This window comes from Zingiber officinale, chromosome 2A, assembly GCF_018446385.1.
Source record: "Zingiber officinale cultivar Zhangliang chromosome 2A, Zo_v1.1, whole genome shotgun sequence".
Lineage (NCBI taxonomy): Eukaryota > Viridiplantae > Streptophyta > Magnoliopsida > Zingiberales > Zingiberaceae > Zingiber > Zingiber officinale.
In genome coordinates this window covers 175,332,457-175,355,275 of record NC_055988.1, presented here as the reverse complement: position 1 = coordinate 175,355,275, position 22,819 = coordinate 175,332,457, and the positions used below count along the sequence as shown (strand labels likewise).

General features: G+C 37.0%; 1 protein-coding gene across 2 annotated transcripts; it reads left to right on the top strand.

Moving 5' to 3' along the window:
* Positions 1 to 4,807: 4,807 nt before the first annotated feature.
* On the top strand, positions 4,808 to 7,846 carry LOC122043427 (probable disease resistance protein At1g12290). Of its 2 annotated transcripts, none has more exons than XM_042604026.1 (2): positions 4,808 to 7,116; positions 7,628 to 7,846. In XM_042604026.1, the coding sequence occupies exons 1-2, from the start codon at positions 5,042 to 5,044 to the stop codon at positions 7,644 to 7,646; spliced, it is 2,094 nt and encodes a 697-aa protein (XP_042459960.1). In that variant the 5' UTR covers positions 4,808 to 5,041; the 3' UTR covers positions 7,647 to 7,846. The 2 variants fall into 2 exon arrangements, with proteins under 2 accessions (XP_042459960.1, XP_042459961.1); XM_042604027.1 differs by lacking the exon at positions 7,628 to 7,846 and having other exon boundaries at positions 4,808 to 6,556; positions 6,624 to 6,761.
* Positions 7,847 to 22,819: the final 14,973 nt, after the last annotated feature.

Genomic DNA, 22,819 nt, shown 5'->3' with positions numbered 1-22,819 from the left:
TAGGGAGACCGGCGATGCGGTCACAGATCAGCGACCAAGTCGCTCGCTGGTGTTAGCGCCGTTGCTCGGCAGTGCACTGCGTCAGATTAGAAAATCGCGACAGTGTTGCGATTTCCACCGGAGTTGAGCGTAGGCCGTGGGGATATGTCAGGGATGGCGTTCTGGAGCCGGCGATGGTATATTGGCTAGTCGGCGATGCGCTAGTGGTCGGGACGAGTAGAACCGCCATCAACGACGTAATCGGGCCGAGGTCGACCGGTGTCCAGCGCTAAGAAGATTGTCCTATTATGACTCGTGCAAGCTAGAATGGGGTGAATAGCTTCGATCGCTTCTCATTTTGAACTTGTGCTCGTCGTTTGAATGTGCAACAGAAAATCTTGATTCAAACTTGACTCCACATGTACAACTACGAGGTTTTACTAATTGGTATCCGTTTTCTTAAGCGATTAGTCCAAGGCCAACTCCTAGTGATCTTCCTCTACTGTAACAATCTACTTGAACACTTCCGGAGGCAAAGAAACTTCTTACAATCTTGTTCTTATAAGAACACAACAATACAATAAGACACAAGAATACAAATACAAATGAAAGCAAAATGACTTTACAATGGAAACCATACTTTACTTGCTCTTTATTTACTTTGGATTGCCTTTTGGTGGTGAAAACATGTAGCAATACTTCATCTTTAAACCCTCAAGAACTTGCTTGTTCGATCTCCAAAACTCCCTTTTCTAGGGTTACAATCAGGATGAAATCTACCTACCAATTGATTGACTTTACATCAATCGATTGTTATGCCAGTTCCAACCGTTTAAACCTATAAAATGAATATTTTGTTTGATCAATTGAATGCACCCATCGATTCCCAAGCTTTCTATTCGTTGGTTACCTTTTTCTAATTGATTGTTCCAATTGATTGCTTTAGTCTAATCAATTACACCAATTGATTCCTAAGCTTTCTATTCGCTAGACACCTTTGCCAATCGATTGCAATTGCCCAATCCTAGATCTTGAATTTTGGGTTTAGGATTTTCCAATCAATTGGTGAATCTCACCAATTGATTGTTGATGCAACAAACCAAAAATTTTGGGTTTAAAGTTATCAATCGATTGTTATCTCTTACCAATCGATTGCTAACCTTAATTTTAATCTTTTCAAGGTTGAATTCGCATCTTGCCTAGCATCCAGTTAACTTCAATTTACCAGAAGTTCCTGTACCCAACATCAAATCATACGTGACTTACTGAGACTTTATGTTATCCAATATCAGATCAACCTTGATCTATTGGATTTTCGTTATTGTTACTTAGTATCCAATTAACCTCAGCCTACCCAGATTTAATTTGTTATTTTCAAGTATCCTGTCAACTTTGATCTACGAGGATTTCCTCACTCATGCCAAGTGTCCGATTCTCAGTGATCTACTTAGAGTTTTCTCTTACCAGCTTCCTGTTGAACTTTCGATCACCAAATGTCTAGTCAACCTGGACTCACTTTGACTTTCCTTTTGCTAACTTCCTTGTTGAACTTTCAATCACCAAGTATCGGGTCAACCTTGACCTACTTGGACTTTTCTCTTTTAGCTATGTATCCGATCAACCTTAATCTACTTGATTTCTTACTAACATATTGATCAACATTGAAACTCAAACTCGAGTTATTCCGAGTTTCATTAATTTGGTTAATCTTGATCTGAGGTCGATTGCGCCAACTTATCCCACTTCTTATCATCGCACCATAGGCTTGGGGCATGAAACAAGCATCATTTTTTTTTTATAATATAGGTATCCAACTTTTCGAATTGACTAATCTTGAAAGTGACTGATCGAGTCTCATGAAATTTTTCCACATGTCAAAAGGCTAAATTGAGAAGCACTCGCGGGCTAACATCCAACAACCAATATTCTTAGTTTTGTTATTCCCACTAGAGGAAAATCATTCTTGTAATTTATCGTAGATGGAAATCGAACCTTAAATATCTGGTTAACAATTGAAGTGCAGATAGATTTTAACGAATGGTCCAATTTTATAAGTTTTCCAAACTCCTCAAGTATAATATAACTTTGATGAGATTTGAGCCCTTATTTTCTATGAAGCTTGTCCCACTTTTTACTATCACATCGTAATCCTGAGGCATGAAACACGCATCATTGCAACTTGCGGAGAATGTGTGAACTCAAAAATTAATTAGAAGAAAAGTTAATGATGCTGTTTCATGATTGAGATCTTTGGAGCAACTTGAGATTTAAATATTTGATAGTGTCTACCTATTTCATCAATAAATAGAGTTTTATTGTAATATATATGACCATTTTGACACGGCACTCAAATTCAATAGTTACTTAACTCTTTAAACTAAATTCTAATTTAATTTGATCTCATTTCTCCCTTAGTTATCCTAAAGTTAAACAAATTAATTAGATGGACTAACTAGCTTTGGTAGTGTAAATAGGGTGGTACGATGTTAATGATATTGTAGCGATATAATTAAACCCGTCCATTGGTTGAACTAGCACATTTCAATTAGGCAAGAATAGTAGATTGAGATCTAATAACAACTTATTTCATCCATCAAACTAGACAAGATGAATCCACGCAAGTTGTTGGTGATTGATTGAGAAAAGAATGAATCGTATTCTCTCATAATCCACAAACCCCTCTTTGCCTAGAGGAGAATTTTCTTTCTTTGTGAAGCAAATATACAAACTGCTTTTCTTTGCAAAACAATTCTTAGAATTATTCTTTATTTTTATTTTTTTACAAACAAACAAACCCTTGGATAAATATACAAATGAAACCATCTTATTATTTTTCACAAACATCTCATTATTACCAGGGATTGGGATAGTTGGTAACTATATAATTAGTTACTCTAATAAGTTTTTAGCTAATTCTCAGTCGGTATAAAATATTCATTGGATGTTTGACTTCCCCATACAAAGGGTCTGACATCGAACATGATAGCGGTTATCCTCCTATAAGCTAACGAGAAGAGGGAAAACTTTTTATTAAAATTAGAGAATTAATCCTTTAGATATAATATCTAAGTATAACTCTTATATATACCACAACACTTAATTTAGGAAAATAATTACAATTAATGGATCTTAATTCCAATCTTTTAGAGAAAGGAAATAGATCTTTTATCAAGAAAAGAAAAGAAATTATAATTAACATACCTTAATTCTAATCTTTTAAAGAAAGAAAATATATTTTTATCAAAAAGGAAAGAAATTAAATCTTAACTCAAATCAAGACGCGGATGACAAATCATTTCTAATAAATACCAAGAATATAAAAATTACCCTAAATACCCGAAACTTGAAAATGACCAAAAATAGCAAAAAGACCTTGAAAAGATTTAAACGGTGGAATTTGGGGCTGAATTTCGGAGGTTATAGTTTTAACAATAACAAATGTAGATTTTCGAATTCTGCATGTGTGGCAATAGACAGAATCCGATTCCGAATCTCAAGTCAAAAGTTATAACCGTTTGAAGTTTGAAGGCTTATATTGGGTTCAACGTCGGTTTAACTTGTATCAGAACCCCTGTGTTATGGCAAAATGCCTCTGTTATTTATCTGTCTATATATAACCCGGAGTCGATGATATTGGACATCCTAGGATGAGCGTTATGACATATTGTTCTAACAAATATCTTATTATTAGCTCTCCATATAAAGAAAGGGTTGTTGTGTTGGAATAAAGTATCTTCCTCATTTATCTATCTATATTTTATCGGGGATCAAAAATACTATATTGTCTGAGATTGAGTAATATTTTTTTTTACGCTAACAGATACCTTGATTATTATTATTTCAGTCAATCAACTATTTGTTGTCCAGGAAGCATTGTCAAATTAGCAGTTGAGAGGCATCTTTTATAACAGTTCGGATCCTCTATCCCCATTCTCCTCTGTCCCGGTATCTCATTGTCGATCAGACGGATCAGATTAAATCTCACGGCATCATGACATCTTTAAAATATGTACAGTATCCTTGTGATGTGTAAAACATCGGACAAAGGAAAATGGGGACAAAGAATCCGAACTGCTTTCGTAAACATAATAGACTTAATTTATTCGGGTCTCCGACGACTTAAAGTCTTGCAATTGCCAATGCCCAACTCTGCCATCTCCCCCCAGCTTAACTCTTAACCATATTGCCAGTCAACAAAGTAGAGCTTCTCCTCGATCGTCCATGGCGTGCATCAAATTAAATCTCAACGTAGACGTCAATGACTGCCTGAGGGGGCTCAAGGCGACGCTGCGGCTGGGCAGGCCGAAATCTGGCATCGAGAAATTGGAAAAGGAAATGACAAGATTGAGAAGCAAAAGAGACGACATCAAAAACCAGATCAATGAGGCGGAGCGTGAAGGGAAAATTCCGACAAACGAAGTGAGCCAGTGGCTACGAGAGGTGGAGATATTGGAAGGCGAAGTGGCTGAGATCGAGCAGGATTTCCAAAGCATGAGTGAGTATTCTCCCCTACTTCTTTCCTTGAGTTTTAATTTATACAAGCTGCTACTGCTTTGTTTCGTTAGGTTGCTTCAGTTGCAATTGTTTCAATCGAACTGGCGGCACGTCGAGCAACCCAACAGAAGCTTTTGCTGCAAATACTCAAGAGGACGAAGAAAACGCTGCCACTCAAACACAGCAAGCAGGAGATGGTGTTCCCATCAGAGAGTCATCAAACTGCTGCTCCATCACTCAGAGAGCGGCGAAGAAGCTCGACGAGGCTAATGAATTGATGAGCCGAGCTGGTGCCCTGGATCCGATTGCCACGGTTGGGCCTCCAGAACCCACCGTGATGCTTCCCATCTCACACCGATCGCCTGTTGGGATGGAGTCGGATGTGGAGGACATTGTGGGCTACGTCGATGGTGGAAAAGGCGACATCATAGGCATCTACGGAATGGGCGGTGTCGGTAAGACCACCATGTTGGAGAGGATCCAGCAACACTATCATCTTAACCATGCCGTATTTGATCGTGTGATTTGGGTTGTGGCCTCCAAAGACTGCTAATTGAAAAGGCTCCAGATGGATATTGCTAAGAGTCTAGGACTGAAGACACTGCAGGAGAGTGACGATGAACGAACCTGTGGTGATAAGCTGTTCAGTTTCTTGAAGAAGAGGAATTGCTTGTTGCTTCTCGATGACATTTGGGAACATGTGGATCTTCAACTATTGGGGATGGCACACTCAGTTATTGAGCAAGGCCAGCAGCAGCAGCCGCGTAAAGTTGTGGTGTTCACGACCCGCAGTGAGACAGTGTGTGCACAAATGAAGGCAGAAAAGAAGATCAAAGTCAGATGTCTGGATTCAGAGCAAGCATGGCAACTCTTTGAGCAGAACAGCGATGGGGATGTTCTCAGCTCAGATGCTGGAATTAAGTTCATTGCTGAAGAACTTGCTAAAGAATGTGCAGGTCTTCCGCTCGCTCTTCTAACCGTCGCCCGGGCCATGTCAGGGAAAAGATCTTGGGAAGCTTGGAATGACGCTCTCAATCAAATAAGGGATAGACATGAGTGGACGACCGTATGCCTTCCAGAAGATTCAGTCATGTATAAGGCCTTCAAGCTGAGCTACGACAGTTTAGAGAATGACTTCATAAGAAAATGTCTCTTGTGTTGCGCTTTGTGGCCTGAAGATCATATGATCAGTAAGCTTGAGTTGATACCGTGTTGGATAGGTTGCGGCATAATCTCTGAATTTAATGTGATCAATGAAGCTTTAGCCAAAGGATGCTCGTATTTGGAAGCTCTCATTGCTACATCCTTGCTAGAGAAATGTACTGACATCGACTCTTCTTATGGGGACACGCTTGTAAAGATGCACGATGTCATCCGAGACATGGCACTGTTGATGGTCTCTGGTTTGGAGAGCAACAAAAGAAAATGGATTGTAAAAGCAGGAATCGGATTGAGTGATTTGCCTAGACAAGAAGAATGGCAAGAAGCAGAGCGAGCATCATTCATGCGCAATAAGATTACTTCTTTACAAGGGTATGAAGCTTCTGCTTTTCCAAAACTTTCTATGTTGATTCTCCTAGGAAACTTAGACCTAGAAGCAATTCCTTCAAGTTTGTTCGCAAGCATGCCTCATTTGACATACTTGGATCTTGGATGTTGTGGTATAACAGAGCTTCCAATGGAGATCGGTAGCTTGACTGAGCTTCAATATTTAGATTTCTCCTTCAATCCTATTGCAAAATTGCCGGCCGAGTTGGGTTGCTTGTGCAAATTAGAGTACTTGTTTCTAAATTCTACTCGTCTTAAGATTGTACCCAATGGGACGATATCCAATTTATTAATGCTCAAGTGGCTGGATATAAGTAACAATCCTCTTGTACCCGAGTGGTGGTGGGATGAGCTGAAATCTTTCAAAGGTCGTCACCAATTAAGTGTGGGAATTAACATTAATGCTACAACAGATAACATTCAGCGACTCAACATGTTACCAAATGTCTCCATATGGGGACTCACTTTGGATGGAGAGAATATTTCAAAACATGAGCAAGTAATGGATCTGGGCACTCCACAATGGGGTTGCAGGGTAAGTGACAAGCTTGATATTCTGAACATTGTGTGTCTCGGATTACGCAGATTTGTGTTGGCTGCAGGCATAAGTCGGGAATCAAGTTTTGGATGTTTAAAGCGTCTCCATTTTCAATTCCTAAAACTATTGGTAGAGATTTCATTGAAGAGAGTTCGGTTCTACAACCTTCGTGAAATATATATTTCCAATTGCCCCATGTTGAAGGATGTTTCTTGGGTTCTCCAACTGCCATGCCTTAAATTTCTAGAGATACATAGTTGTGGAAAAATGAAGGAACTAATAAGTGAGGTAGGGAACTCCAACTCCATCACTATCTCTAGCATCCAGACCTTGACTTTGGACAAAATGTCAAATCTCAATCGCATTGCAAACCGGCCGCTCCATTTTCCCTACTTGGAATTTATAGATGTGCAAGATTGCCCAGAGCTCAAAAAATTATCATTTAGGGCTGAAATGTTGAAGAACAAATTAAAAGAGATTTGCGGTGAATACTATTGGTGGAACAACTTGGATTGGGATGACGAGAGCATCAAGGATTCCTTGACTCCTTATTTTAGGTAACACATATATTTTTCATATCAAATAAGTTATTATTTATTTTGTCGGTATAAAATGAATGAATAATTAAAAGTTATTTAGGATTTTATGAAGTAGGTAAAATTAAATAGTTTAAGATGCATGCCTTCATTTAATATTCTTTTAAGGGCAATTTAGGGAATCTGTTTTAGAAAATAAATGCTGTCATGGTATTTTGATAAATTGCAGTTGAAACTACCACTCAGGTTTTTATTCTGGACAAGCAATTAATTTCAATTTCATCATATTTTTCAAATAAACATGATCTTGATTTGAATATAAAAAATAATGGACTCCTTCATTAGCCAATGCTTTTCTATAAGTTAAATATCTTGACATAACAACAAATGAAAAATGTCTCATTGTCACTATTATCCTATTTAGATAAATATTATTATGAGTAGTAGGATTTTGCAATATTATATGTTATTCTTAACTATTTGAAATATGTTCCAATATCTATTACTTTTAACAAAATTGTGATATTTATAGGCCACCAATTTGGACATGAAGCATTGGCCTTTTGGTCAAGGAGATTATAGGGCGTTCAATGTTTTGATCGTCGTGGATGGTCAAATTGTTGGATTCTTTGGTTCGTTGGACATGTATCTAAATTTGATTGATGATTCCTAGCTAGCTAGTTAATGTTTTACAATTTGATCATTGATATTGTCTTCTTAACTTTACTTCATCATGAAGGATTTTCATTTCATATAATGTTATAGTTTTAATTTTGTTTGATATCATCATTTGATCATATTAATTACTACGATGCAAGATAACCGTAAATGACATGGTTTGATTTATTACTTTAACATTAATGTTTATAAACTTTATTATATGGTCTGAATAAGTTTAATTATATTGGATGTTCTTTCCGTTAACACCGCTTGACCTTGCAGTTGAAATATTTAAATTAAGTTTTTTTTTTAAGTTTTTAATTTATTTTTTAATTAAGTTTTAAAAATATTTAAATTAATTTTTTTTTAAAAAAAAATATTTAATTTAATTTTTTAATTAAGTTTTAAAAATATTTAAATTAAGTTTATAATTAAGTTTTAAAAGTGTTTAAATTAAGTTTTAATTAAGTTTTTTTAAAAGTTTTTAATATTTAAAATAAGTTTTTAATTAAGTTTTAAGAATATTTAAATTAAGTTTTTAATTAAGTTTTTTTAAAAAAATATTTAATTAAAGTTTTTAATTAAGTTTTTTAAAAAAATATTTAATTAAGTTTTTAATTTAGTTTTAAAAATATTTAAATTAAATTTTTAAGTTTTTAATTTAAATTTAAAAATATTTTATTAAGTTTTTAATTATATTTAAATTAAAATTTTAATTTTTTAATTTAGATTTAAAAATATTTAAATTAAGTTTTTAATTATATTTAAAAATATTTAAATTAAGTTTTTAATTATATTTAAAAATATTTAAATTAAGTTTTTTATTTAGTTTTAAAAATATTTAAATTAAGTTTTTAATTTAGTTTTAAAAATATTTAAATTAAGTTTTTAATTAATACTTAAATTAAGTTTTTAATTAAGTTTTAAAAATATTTAAATTAAGTTTTAAAAATATTTAAACTAAGTTTTTAAATTAGTGTTAAAAATATTTAAATTTAATTTAAATTAAGTTTTAAAAATATTTAAATTAAGTTTTTAATTAAATTTTAAAAATATTTAAATTAAGTTTTTAATTAAATTTTAAAAATAATTTAATTAAGTTTTTTATAAGGATGTAATTAAGTTTTAAAAATAATTTAATTAAGTTTTAAAAATATTTAAATTAAGTTTTTAATTTAGATTTAAAAATATTTAAATTAAGTTCTGGTTTTTTAAGTTTTAGAATTGTTGAAAAAGATTATTGAACTCATGTTAGATTTAAACTTAACTTTGGGTTAATTAAGCAGACTTCATAAGGATAAGTTTTCAGTTCAGTGGCGAGACATATGACCTTCTTGTGTATCAACGGTAGACCACTTGCTGGATACTTTCCAAACTGTTCCTACCCAAAAAACTTAATACTAAATTTTGGTCTAACTAGCCTATGTTTGACTGGGGTAGTTTCGGTCAGATCCACTAAGTCTAGTGTACCAGGTAGAATACACAAGATTCAGCCTAGACATGCCTTCGACAAAATTTCCTTGACATACTATCATCCCAATCTATTCCAATGCTATGTTATAGGGTTTGGTAAAACTTTTTTATCTAGCCGTTCTAAGCGGAAAGGAAACCTAATCCTAAGTGTATAAGTTTGATTGATCATGTTGGTTGAATTATTTTTCTAATTGCTCTCCCTGAGTCATAGCTTAGATATGGTCTATTTAAGTAATAAATTTGACTTTTAGGGACCAAATAGAGGTTTGGTTCAATTGGTTTGGTTAAATGTTTTATTTGAATCCATGCTTGGACTTGACTTCTAACATTTTGACTAATTAATGACAAATGTAGTTTGTTTGTTTTTTTAGGATTGTAACCAAGTCCTGATTTGTTGTACACGGCTCGTTGCGATCCAAGTACCATATTTAGACACTTGGATTTCAGTTTGAATTTTTCCAATGTTTTCTTGAGTCGCTCGACTTGACCTTTCAAGTAAGAATTTTCTTCCTCAAGTTTTTTAACTTGAGTTAAAGTTCTGACTTGAACTTGGTTAGTCGAGTCACTCAAGTTAACTTGTTACTTAAGGTGGTCTATTTCCTTAAGTAACAAGTTATTTTGTTTTTTAGATTTTGATAATTTTTTAAATAAACATTTAACTACTTTAAGCATATTAGACTTTGAATAAATCGTTACCATATTTGAACCTTCATGTCTGTGACTTCTCTCGGACTCGATGTCAATCTTGTACTCGTACTCTTCATCGGACTTGGAGTCGGAATATTCATTTCCTTCCATAAATTCAAGATGGCTCGAGTGCTTTGTTTGCTCTATGTCAGATTCATCGGAAGAAGTCTCGTCCCATGTTGCTTGGAGAGCTTTCTTTCTTCTTGTCGACTTGGACCTTTCTTCCTTCCGATTTGGGTATTCGTTTTTGAAATGCCCCTTCTTGTTGCATCCGTAACAAATCATTTCTAATTTGTTTTGCATCTGGTTGATAGGTGTTTTTTTGGCATTTCTTCTGAATTTCTTCTTTGTCAGAAGTCTCCATACCATGTTGACTAGTTCTTCTTCATTTGTCGAGTCAGAATCTGACTCACTTTTTGACTCGATCTTTGTTTTTGATTTTATTTCCTTGCTTGGACCTGCATACAAAGCAACTCCTTTCTCGACATGGCTTACGTTAGATTGTTCGTGTAATTCCAACTTACAAAATAACTCATCTAACTTAAGAATTGAAAAATCCTTAGAAACTTTGTAAGCATCTACAATTGATGACCACAAAGTATTCCACGGAAAGGCGTTTAGCGCGTACCTTATTCGCAGTTTTCCAAGTTGTGTCCAATAAGATGGAGGCTGTTGAGGATGCCCTTCAGTTGAGCGTGTAGTTGCGAGGCTGTCTCTCCGGGAAATATTTTAATATTAAACAAATTATTTAAAAGTAAGTCCCGTTTATTTACCTTAAACTCATCAGTCCCTTCATGTAGTTTTACTAGGGAGTCCCACAATTCCTTAGCATTGTTGTAGGGGTCGACTCGGTTCAACTCCTCCATTGTCAGCCCACACTGAATAGTGTTGATCGCCTTGTAGTTCAGTTGTGCCTTCTTGATCATTAGAAGAGTCCAATCTTCAGGTTCTAGTGGCATTCCATCTTTTGTCGGAGGTGTGTAGCCTTTCAGTATTGTGAACCAAAGCTCAATGTCTGATTTCAAATAGCACTCCATTCTATTCTTCCAATAGCTAAAGTTCTCCCCTTTGAAAAGAGGAGGCTGGACAGTACTGTAACATTCTTGATAGGAGTTCGACATTCTTGAATACAAGAAAATAACAAACTAATTTCCAAGACTTTCGTCTTAGGATTACTAGTGCTTGAAAAATAGAAATAATAAGAAAAATATTCTAAGAAAAAAATGATGAAAAGAAAGAGATTTAAAAGATGCTTTGAAAAACGGCCAAGTAATTTCAGAGCTTACGAGGCTCTGATACCAATTGTTGGATCAGATGAGTGCGATAGAGGGGGGTGGGGGTGAATATCACGCTTTTAAAAACTTTTCTTTTCGTATTTAAAAACAATTAGAGTAAGCAGCGGAAAGGAAATGGCTCGTTCGGTTACTTGGTTCGAAGTCTAGGTCGACTCTTACTCCAAGGCTCGCGATCCTTGACCACACCGATGGACAATCCACTATAACCCTTCTTTCCGAAATCCTCGGAAAGAAGCAGATCGTACAAATGAGCAAGATAGTAACAACCTATTATCTTACTAATGAAATAATACAAGGCAAGCTAAGAAATGATATATCGACAAAATGTAGAAATTGAAGCTCGGTCGGTACTTCCGGACGGAGTAGCTTGAAGAGTTGTAGATGACTTGTAGCACGATCAGCTTGCACAGAAGAGAGCTTTGATATGATCAAAAAGTGTTACACAGCCTCAGACCTCGAGCTCCTTTTTATAAGTGTCATGGTTGTTCGGTCGACCGATCCCTCTGTTCGGTCGACGGAACCATCTCCCTTCCTTCCTGGCTGGAGTCTGACGCTGATGCGATCTTTGGCATTAACTGGTCATTAAGGGTTCGGCCGACCGATCCCTCTGTTCGGTCGACCGAACAGGCTCCTTCCTTGTTTATCGAAATTTACTGAGATCCACATTTATTTATGCATTAATTGTTGATTGTTCGGTAGACCGTTCAAAGGGTTCGATCGACCGATCAACTCAATTTCCTTTTGCCTTTGATCGATGCTGATTAACTGGCCTGTGTTGAGTCATCATGGTTCGGTCGACCGATCTTACTATTCGGTCGACCGATCAAGTTCTAACTGGACTCTGGTCTATTCTGGTCTGATCTGAAACTGCTTTGATTTTGCTTTGTCCGGTCGACCGATCCTCCGGTTCAGTCGACCGATCTAACTAAACCTACAAAACATTGTTAGACAAATAATTCTGCAAAACAGATGTTAGCACAGTAGTATAATAATGCATGAGTAATGTTAGACAGTAGAACTATCTTGATCTCAACTTGGAAACCTTCTCAGTTTCTTTAGTTGGATCAGTGTCCTTAGGTTATTCCCTTTAGGAACCCAACCTCACTGTCGCTCCTCCAGTTGTTTACCTCAACCTACTTGCCAAATTTAGATCCTCCAGATCTAGTTTGGACTTTTCACTTAGCTTTGATCTGTTCGCCAGGATTTTTCTCTTGATCTTCGGTCCTTCAGACCTCTCGATCACATCGCCAAGCGTCAGGTCCTCTTGACCCACTTGGACTTGCACCTGGGTTCCATGATCTGCTAAGATTTCTCCTGCCTAGCCTCCAACTAGGTCTTTCCCGGTTGAGTAAGCAGCCTGCACACTCAGTCAACTTGTTAGATCATAACAAGACTTAACTTGAACCTTTGACACATCAAAACTTAGGTTTGATTCTGGTACAACTTGCACCAACAGAATTGGTGTGATTTCATTCGAGTTAGCTATAGATTTGTGGATGGATCTGATGTTCTTACTTCTTCTTGATTTTTTTGAGTTTTTGAACAGAGTTGATGTGGTTTGGATGGGATTTCGAAGTGGTAATTGATTCTATTAGATCATCTTAAATGTTGGTATAGAATGTATATGTTCCTCTTTTAAATTCTTGAGCATGATTATGGAATGAATGGAGCTAAGGTTTAAATACTGTTCATGTGTGTATGCAAAGAATGATAAGGGTAGATCTTGTTTATTGGGTATGAGCATATGTGGTGATAGTACGAGATGGGTGCCCTGGGATGAGCTCTGGGGAGAGCCTTTCCAAACTTGACTGATATCGACTGATAATATGGCTTCGGCTATATAACTACATATTCTCCTAAGAGGTACCTCTAGGGTCATGAGACTGATTGACTGGGTCAAATGGTGGTTACCACTTTGTGACATATCCAACCTTATTAGCTATGTAGGCTCTTTTACATGTTGTATTTTCATTCTTTATTCTATATTTGAATTTATGTTCTATTCCTATTAGTTAGTATTTCTGCTACTTTATGGATGTCATATCTGTTGAAACCCCAAAGTTGTTTTAGTGTGATTAACAAGTTAAGTTAGGTCCTATGGTATTTTAACCTTGTGTCTAAGTGTGCAGGAGCTTAGGAGCACAAGGAGTTGAGCGGAAGACGCAGCTAGCGAGAAGGACAACACGGGAGCAAGCCGACGGGCTCGGTGCATTCGAGGGACGAGACGTAGCGGAAGAGTACACCGGCGGACGAGAAGGAAGCGTACGGTGGTTTAGAGGGATGAGAAGCCGGAGCAGGAGACTGCTCGAGGAGCAAGAAATGCAGCTAGTGAGAAGGTTGGCACGGGGTGCGACCAAGGGACGAAGAGCTGCGGATGAGTACGCTGGCAGATGAGAAGGAAGCACGCGACGATTCCGAGGGACGAGAAGCCGGAGCGGAATCCTGCTCGAGAAGGCCGGAAGCTGGGTTCGGGTGAGCCATATTCTGGATGGCAGAGATCACCCAAGCGAACGTAGCCGAAGCAGAACACCCGGACCGAGGTGGGCGGAACCGAAGCAGAGGGCCCAGACCGAAAAAGTCAACATGGGTTGACTTTGGGGTTCCGGGTGCCCGGTGTTGGTTGCTACTCGGAAAACCTAGAGGTTCCACTGTACAAAAATTTTGTACAAAGATCTGAACCTTTTCCTAGCTACCATGTGTTCTTTTAAATTAAATTTTGGATCGCCGTCGGAACTTAACACGTTTGATCCAAAACTTAATCTATTCGTTCTTTTAGGTTTTGACTTGGGTCTCCTGCGGAACTTAACACGTTCGACCCAAATCACCTTAAGTTATTAATTCCATTAAATATTAATTTCCATAATTGGTTTCCAGTACTGACGTGGCGAGGCACATGGCCTTCTTGGATATGGGAGCAACCACCACCGACTAGACAAAACCTTTTATGGAAAGCTAATATTTAATTTCCTAAAATAACTTTAGGTTAACCGAAAAGAACAATCAAATCACAAGAAAAAAAAATAAAAGAACACAACATCGAAAAACATATTCGAAATACTAGAATCGCATGCCTCTTGTATTTGGTATTATTTCCAAAAATAACTAGTATGATGCGGAAAGAAAAATTACTAGTTATACCTTTTAGAAAAACCTCTTGATCTTCTACCGTATTCCTCTTCTAACCTCGGACGTTGTGTGGGCAACGATCTTCCGAGATGAGAACCACCAAGCACCTTCTTCTTCCTTGCAAATTTCGGCCATCAAAACTTCTTCTAGGATGAAGAGGTTCGGCCACCACCACCATGCTCCAAGGGATGCTAGAAAAGAGGCTTCTTTTCTCGTCTTCTTCTCCTTCTTAGATCCGGCCACCAAAGCTATCTCCACCATGAGAAAGTTTCGGCCACACAAAGGAGAGGAGAGAAAACAAAGGGCCGGCCACACCCAAGGAAGAAAAGAGGAAGAAAAATAGAATAGAGTCGTTAGCCTTGAAGCCTCCTCTACCCCCTCTTTTATAATCCTTGGTTTTGGCAAATAAGAAAAATTTAATAAAAACTTCCTTAATTCTTTTGTCAATGAAAAGGAAAATTTATTTAATTAAAACAATTTTTTTCCTTTTCAAATTTCAATGGCCGGCCACAACAATAAACTTCCAAGCAAATAAAATTTTAAACACCAATTAAAACTTCCTTATTTGCTTCCGGAAATTTATAAAATTTCTCCAATAATTTTATCCCTTCATGATTGGTTTATAAAAAGAAAATTTAATAAATTAAAATCTTTCTTTTAACATGTGGATAAAAAGAAAGTTATCTCTAAAAATTAAAATCTCTTTTAATCTATAAATAAGGAAAGATATCAAATCTTTTCTTAATCTTTTGTAGAAACTTATAAGAGAGAATATTTAATTTTAAACTCTCTTTTAAATCATGAACATGATTAAAAAGGAAAGTTTTCTTAAAATTTAAAATCCTCCTTTAAACAACAAATAAGGAAAGATTTCAAATTTTAAACTCTCTTTTAAACATGTAGATGATTTACAAATAAGGAAAGTTTTTACCAAAAATTAAAACCATCCTTTTAAACTACAAATAAGGAAAGAGATTAATCTCTTCTCTTAATCTTTTGTAGAAAGTTATAAAAGGAAATTTTTAATTTTTAAACTCTCTTTTAAAATCATGATATCCACATAAGAAATAATTTTAATAAAAATCTTTTTTAATATTCTAGTGGCCGGCCACCTAAGCTTGGGACCCAAGCTTTGGCCGGCCACCTACATGGCTCATCAACTTGGTCTTGGCCGGCCCTAGCTTGGGTTCCAAGGTAGCTTGGTCGACCCCATTGGATGGGTAAGAAGGTGGGTATGCGGTGGGTATAAATCTCTATATACTAGAGGCTACGATAGGGCCCGAGAGGAGGAATTGGTTTTGGTCTCCCGATGAAATTAAGCATCCCGTGTTCGCCCCGAACACACAACTTAATTCCATCAATAATAATTCATTCCACTAAAGAACTATTATTGAACTACCGCACCAATCCCAAATTACATTTTGGGCTCCTTCTTATTATGAGTGTGTTAGTCTCCCTGTGTTTAAGATAACAAATGTCCACTAATTAAGTAAGTTACTGACAACTCACTTAATTAATATCTAGCTCCAAAAGTAGTACCACTCAACTTCATCGTCATGTCGGACTAAGTCCACCTGCAGGGTTTAACATGACAATCCTTATGAGCTCCTATTGGGGGCATTCTCAACCTAGATCACTAGGACACAGTTTCCTTCTATAATCAACAACACACACTATAAGTGATATCATTTCCCAACTTATCGGGCTTATTGATTTATCGAACTAAATCTCACCCATTGATAAATTAAAGAAATAAATATCAAATATATGTGTTTGTTATTATATTAGGATTAAGAGCACACACTTTCATAATAACTGAGGTCTTTGTTCCTTCATAAAGTCAGTATAAAAGGAACAACCTCAAATGGTCCTACTTAATACACTCTAAGTGTACTAGTGTAATTATATAGTTAAGATAAACTAATACCTAATTACACTACAACCTTCCAATGGTTTGTTCCTTTCCATCTTGGTCGTGATCTACTGTTTATAATTTATAAGGAACCGATAACATGATCTTCTGTGTGTGACACCACACACCATGTTATTTACAATATAAATTAATTGAGCAACTATATTTATCATAAACATAGACATTTGACCAATGTGATTCTTATTTCTAGATAAATGTTTATACCAAAAGCTAGGCTTTTAGTATACACTCTAACACCCGGAACCATTCCGGGCGCCTGGAACAGTCCGGGGCGCCTGGAACCCTTCCGGGCGCTCGGACCGAGATTTTATCTGGATCTTGATCAAACCGAGATTCGTGCGAAGGGGATAAAGTTTTATCCCCCCAGGGGCACCCGGAACGCTTCCAGGCGTCCCGACCAAGGCTATAAATACAGTATTGGTCCAGAAGCTAAATAACAGACAAGCAATTCTTGCTTTCAACACTTATGCGCTTCATTTGTAGTTTAGCTTCTTTCTTTTCTGTGCTTAAATGCTGTAAGAGGCTTCTCCGCCTGAAGGAGATAGTTAGTGCGCTTCAACTTCCTTGGATTAACAACCTCCCTGGTTGTAATCAAGTAAATCCCTGTGTGCCTCTTCCTTTCTGTTTTATTTATTTAATTATTTTATGCAAGTGTTTGGTTTACTTTAAAGTGAGAGAAGGGTAGTTGTGTTTTTATTTTTGCAGGGCTATTCAACCCCCTTCTAGCCAGCTCCAGCGGACCAACAAGTTGTATCAGAGCAAGGACGCCTCAGGAGAACTAACCGTCGACTGAAGCAACAAGATGGACGGAATTAATATCTATCCACCAACATTCGAGGGGGAGTTCACGTTTTGGAAGCGACGAATGCAGGTTTATTTTAAAACTGATTTTAATATGTTATTAATAATGAAATATGATTTTGAAGTGCCCAAAAGCAAAGAAGGAGATGAACTTGAGGAGCATCAATGGACTGACGAGCAGCGCGACAAATTCATGGTAAATAGTAAGACTGAATCAAGTCTTCTGAGCGTACTACTTGCTCAAGATCTCGACAGAGTCGGAGAATACAAAAGTGCGAAAGAACTTTGGTAAAAGTTCTTGAAGCTCTACGAAGAACCAATTGAGGTCAAATCCAATTCCTCGATGGACACCAAGTCACCGTCAGAAGAGTTTATGATCGAGGAAACTGTCGGGACAGCCCCAATAGCCAAATTCCATCCCGAGGACACAGAAAGTTCTTCCTCAATGAGTATTGAGAGCATCAATGAAGGGGGAGCAATGTCGGAAGAAAATAACTCAACAGGGAGAGAATCAATGGCCGACAAGGTAAGTCTCCACCTCCTAACCAATTGATTGATTCAATCAAAACATTATCGAAAGATTTTTTCGAATTAGAAAACATATTGCCAAAAGATATTTGCAAATCAGAAATTATGCTGTCAAAACATTCTTGTGAATTAGAAAAATTAACAAAGAATATTGAGTTAATAGAAACCCTAGCATTAGCTTGTCGATTAAAGGATTTAGACAAACTAAAAAAATAGTATGATAAAGGAACAAATACATATTATATACTTTTTTGCATGTTCAAAATTCCCTGCTTTAGATTTGAGAAATTATGATAAACTAAAATGAAAATTTAAATATCACAATGTAAAAATTAGAGAATTTGATCTAAATTAAATTTTAGACTTAGCGCTTTCTGAGAGAAAATTAAATATTAAATTTCCTTATGAGACTTTTACTAGAAAGTGGTTGTTGCTCCAATAACCAAGAAGACCTAGTGTCTCGCCACTGCCTGGAAGCCAAATATAGAAATGAAATATTTAATTAATTTTCTGATAAAGCATTAAAGTTAAAATAAAAAAAACATACTTTAGAATGTCCTTCAATTTTTTTTTCTCAAAAATATTTTTTCTTGGAAAAATTTCCTTGCTTAGAAAATTCTCAAAAATAATTTTTGATTGCGAAAACTTAGCAATATCTCAAAAATAATATTTTTTGCAAAAATTCTCTAACTTAGAATGTTGTTTAACTTAGAAACCTTTTCTTTGAAAATTATTGTAAAATTTTAGTAATATCAAAATTTTCAAAATTATTACCCTTAGATTTTTTTCTTGGAACCCCATTTTTTTTTATGATCAAAGGGGGAGAAGGAAAAGTATAAGTCTATGGAGAGATAGATTGAAATTAATTTAATTAATTTTTGCACTTTATTGTAGTATTAATTGTTTTATTATTATGTCAATTTACTCTAACTTAACTTAGGTTGCTTACATCAAAAAGGGGGAGATTGTTGGAACCCCAAGGTTGTTTTGGTGTGATCAGCAAGTTAAGTTAGGTCATGTAGTATTTTAACCTTGTGTCTAAGTGTGCAGGAGCTTAGGAGCACAGAGAGTCGAGCTGAAGACGCAACTAGCGAGAAGGACGGCACGAGAGCGAGTTGACGGGCTTGGTGCATCCAAGGGACAAGATGCTGCGAAAGAGTACATCGGCGGACGAGAAGGAAGCGTGCGGTGGTTCCGAGGAACGAGAAGCCAAAGCGGAAGACTGCTCGAGGAGCAAGAGACGCAGCTAGCGAGAAGATCGACATGGGGTGCGACCGAGGGATGAAGAGCTGCCGATGAGTATGCTAGCGGATGAGAAGGAAGCGCGCGACGATTCTAAGGGACGAGAAGCTGGAGCGGAAGCCTGTTCGAGAAGGTCAGAAGCTGGGTTCGAGTGAGCACTATTCCGGATGGCAGAGATCACCGGAAGCGAGCGGAGCCAGAGTAGAAGACCCCGACCGAGGCGGGCGGAACCGGAGCAGAGGGCTCGGACTAAAAAAGTCAACATGGGTTGACTTTGGGGTTCCGGGTGCCCGGAACCATTCCGAGCGCTCGGAACAGTCCGGGGCGCCTAGAACCCTTCCGGGCGCTCATACCAAGATTTTATCTGGATCTCGGTCAAACCGAGATCCGTGCGAAGGGGATAAAATTTTATCCCCCTAGGGCGTCCGGATCCCTTCCAGGTGCCCCGACCAAGGCTATAAATGTAGCCTTGTCCAAAAGCTAAACAACAGACAAGCAATTCTTGCATTCAACACTTGTGCACTTCATTTGTAGTTTAGCTTCTTTCTTTTCTGTGCTTAAATGCTGTAAGAGGTTTCTCCATCTGAAGGAGATAGTTAGTGTGCTTCAACTTCCTTGGATTAACAACCTCCCCGTTTGTAACCAAGTAAATCCCTGTGTGCCTCTTCCTTTCTGTTTTGTTTATTTAATTATTTTATGCAATTGTTTGGTTTACTTTAAAGTCAGAGAAGGGTAGTTGTGTTTTTGTTTTTGCAGGGCTATTCAACCCTCCTTCTAGCCGGCCCCAGCGGACCAACAATATCTTTCATATTAGAATGTTTTTGCTGGATTCGTAGACTCATGATGCTACGTTACAGATGAGGGAGACACCTCCCACAGTATGATGGAGGTAATGCGGACGGGGTAGATGAGGAGGTAAGATGAACACATGACACACTGTCTGGGTGTCTTTAGGAGTGCTATGAGGGCCTTTGTTTCTTCTGAGTCTTTTCTTTATTTATACCGGAAAATATGATGGTGCTTCCATATATCTTTGTGTTGAACTCCTTGGATTGAGATGCTACCATATACGTTGGAAATGGCGGTTCATTTTGATGGGATTACTATGATGTTCTTTTACAGTAAGGGTTAAAGGGTTGCCCTTTGTTTAATCATTGGTCAAAAAATATAGGGATGTTTTAGCAAGTGTCCTAGACATTCTAATAATGCTTCTCAGCCGATAGACTCATTGATGCTTTATATTTTCAAGTTTCTTGGTAAGCCAATGGGTGCATTGCTTTCTAGATGGTAAACCCAAGAAAAGTACTATACTGCAAGAACATATAGACTCTTAAATTATGAAGGAATCAAACCATACATAAAGTAAGTTAACTTCTCTAATCAAATATTTATCCTCTCTTTAATTTGTTTGCTTCATATCCCAATTGTCTTAAAATTTTCTTCTTTCCCAGCTTGTACGAACAACTATATCTTTAAAATCCATCAATTGATACAAGTGAGGTAGCTGCAAAGTTAGAGGCCAAATATGCATTATAGTTTCAAATATATGCAAGTTAGAGAATCTGAGAAATTTTTTTGTTTATGTCTATTAAGAAGTATCTTAATTTATATCATAACTATTTTTATAGGTGAAAGACCATAGAATATCGAATGTGTAAAATAATAGGATAATAAATGTTGCATCAGAACCCCTCCATAAAATAAATATGTACTTTGGTTACTATATGAATGACCTTAAATTCCATGTGCCACAATGAGATTCACTGAGACTAACCTATAATTTTGGTGTATGTGTCAAATGTGCAAAATGATAGGTGAAAGACCTATATGAAGTACTGAGATTAACCTTTATAAAGTATCTTAATTTATATCAAAACTATTTTTTATAGGTGGAAGACCATAGAATACCAAATGTGTAAAATAATAAGATAATAAATGTTGCATCAGGACCCCTCCATAAAATAAAAATGCACTCTGGTTACTATATGAATGATCTTAAATTCCACATGGTACAATAAGATTCATTAAGATTAACCTATAATTCTGGTGTATATGTCAATAGTAACACTGAGTTTTATTACTATGGTAGACTTGACGAAATCGTAGATGTTGAATATCTTGCATTACGTATAAAAAAAGTGTTATTCAAATATTCATGGTATGATCCGACCCCAAGATCATACCAGAATATATCCAAATTATAATTTAGTTGATGTTAATGCAAACAAAAGGTTCAACAAGTTTGAACCTTTTATTTTCGGGGTACAAGCGAGTCAAAATTTCTATCTTGAACCCTACGAAGAAAAGAAGATCTAGTAAATCATTATCTGTTTGTCGAATGAAGCCTCACTCGATCATAGAAATGTCGAACGCCATCACTATTCAGAAATACGATGCATTTCAAAATGATGAAGTAGAGAGACATTCAGTTGATTCACAATTATAATCCATCTCAATTACTTATAGATGTTAATATCACTTACGAGGATATAGATGATGAAGAGAGGTTTAGCAGTGAGAATCTTGTTGAACTAACAAAGTCTATCGATGAGGACTTAGAAACTATTTAATTAGTCATATGTTAATAATAATTAAATATTAGTATTATTGTTAATTAAGTTATGATTCCATATTATTTTATATTTATATTATCATATCAGTAAACTTTATTATTGTTGGAGATCGGACGACCGGCTAGAAATGGGTTGGATAGACGGCACCCCCAAATCGATAGCTCTACCTACGATGTTAGCTTGCGCAGCGGAAATACAAACAAAACAAACAAGCTAAAGACTAAAGGAAAGAAACAAGAAATGAAATGCAAACCAATACACATCCGTTTAACGTGGTTCGGAGATTAGGGCTCCTATTCCACGGCTGTCCGTAAGGTGAACGATCCCAATCCGTCGGTGGATGACTCCCCGACAAATTTCGGCTAGCTCACGTAGCTCCTTGTGGGTGGAGAAACCTCACCACAACTCTCACAAGAACTACTTTGATGCTAGGGCACAGGTAGACTACTAATAGGGGTTAACCACCTCTATTTCGTCAGCTATAACCAAGCTCCCAAGCTTTCATTATATAGCCCACGGGATGAAAACCTCGCCTACCAGTCGACTGCCAAAACATACAGTTGACTGCCCTCTGTGGAAATTCGACCATTACATCCCAACGGCTAGATACCAGTCGACTGCTAAAACTAGCAGTCGACTGCTCCACACTGATCGAATGAATAGAAGCATTCTGTTCGCTCCTAGTCGACTGCTAAAACATGTGGTTGACTGCTAAAATATGCAGTCGACTGCTACAGCAACGCTACAATACTGCTATAGTAAAACCCTAAACCTAGGATTTTACCCCGAGTACAATCTCTCAGCACTCAGACCCTCACCCTTATACTCACTCGACGTTTCTTTGTAGCCTTGACCTTTTGCCTGCAAGTCTACTTCCTTTGGCTCTCGTCCCTAGGATGCATTCAAGCTCGTGGCTCATTTCCAATGACATCCTTCGCATATGCCTCGAAGTCGCTTCCCTCGGCCCTTGTCCTCGCTGCCTTGTCCACGGTCTCTCGGATGCTCCATCCTTCACCGGACTTGAAGCCATCAACCTAAGTCATATGTGTATCCTGCAAACCTGCACAACTCAAATACACATATCAAATACAAGGGTGAACCTAACTTAAACTCTTTGCCCAAACACGAAAACACACGGTCGCACGGACCATTGGGATTGCTCCAACAATCTCCCCCTTTTTGATGTTTGACAATACGTTTAAGTTAGGGAAAACAATAGCAAATAAATATGCTAAAATGAATGGACTTACGTTGCCAATGCTACACACTTAGACTTACACCGCCGAAATAAAAATGCAAACATGCATTGGAACCTATCCAAAAGCTCCCCCTACACCTACGCTCCCCATTGAGCTAGGAATTTCCCACAGGGATATTTAAGAACCTATCACAAGGCTCCCCCTACG

Bases quoted from the DNA above. Each gene is read 5' to 3' on its own strand.
- LOC122043427 (XM_042604026.1), top strand. From the start codon at position 5,042: ATGGATATTGCTAAGAGTCTAGGACTGAAGACACTGCAGGAGAGTGAC.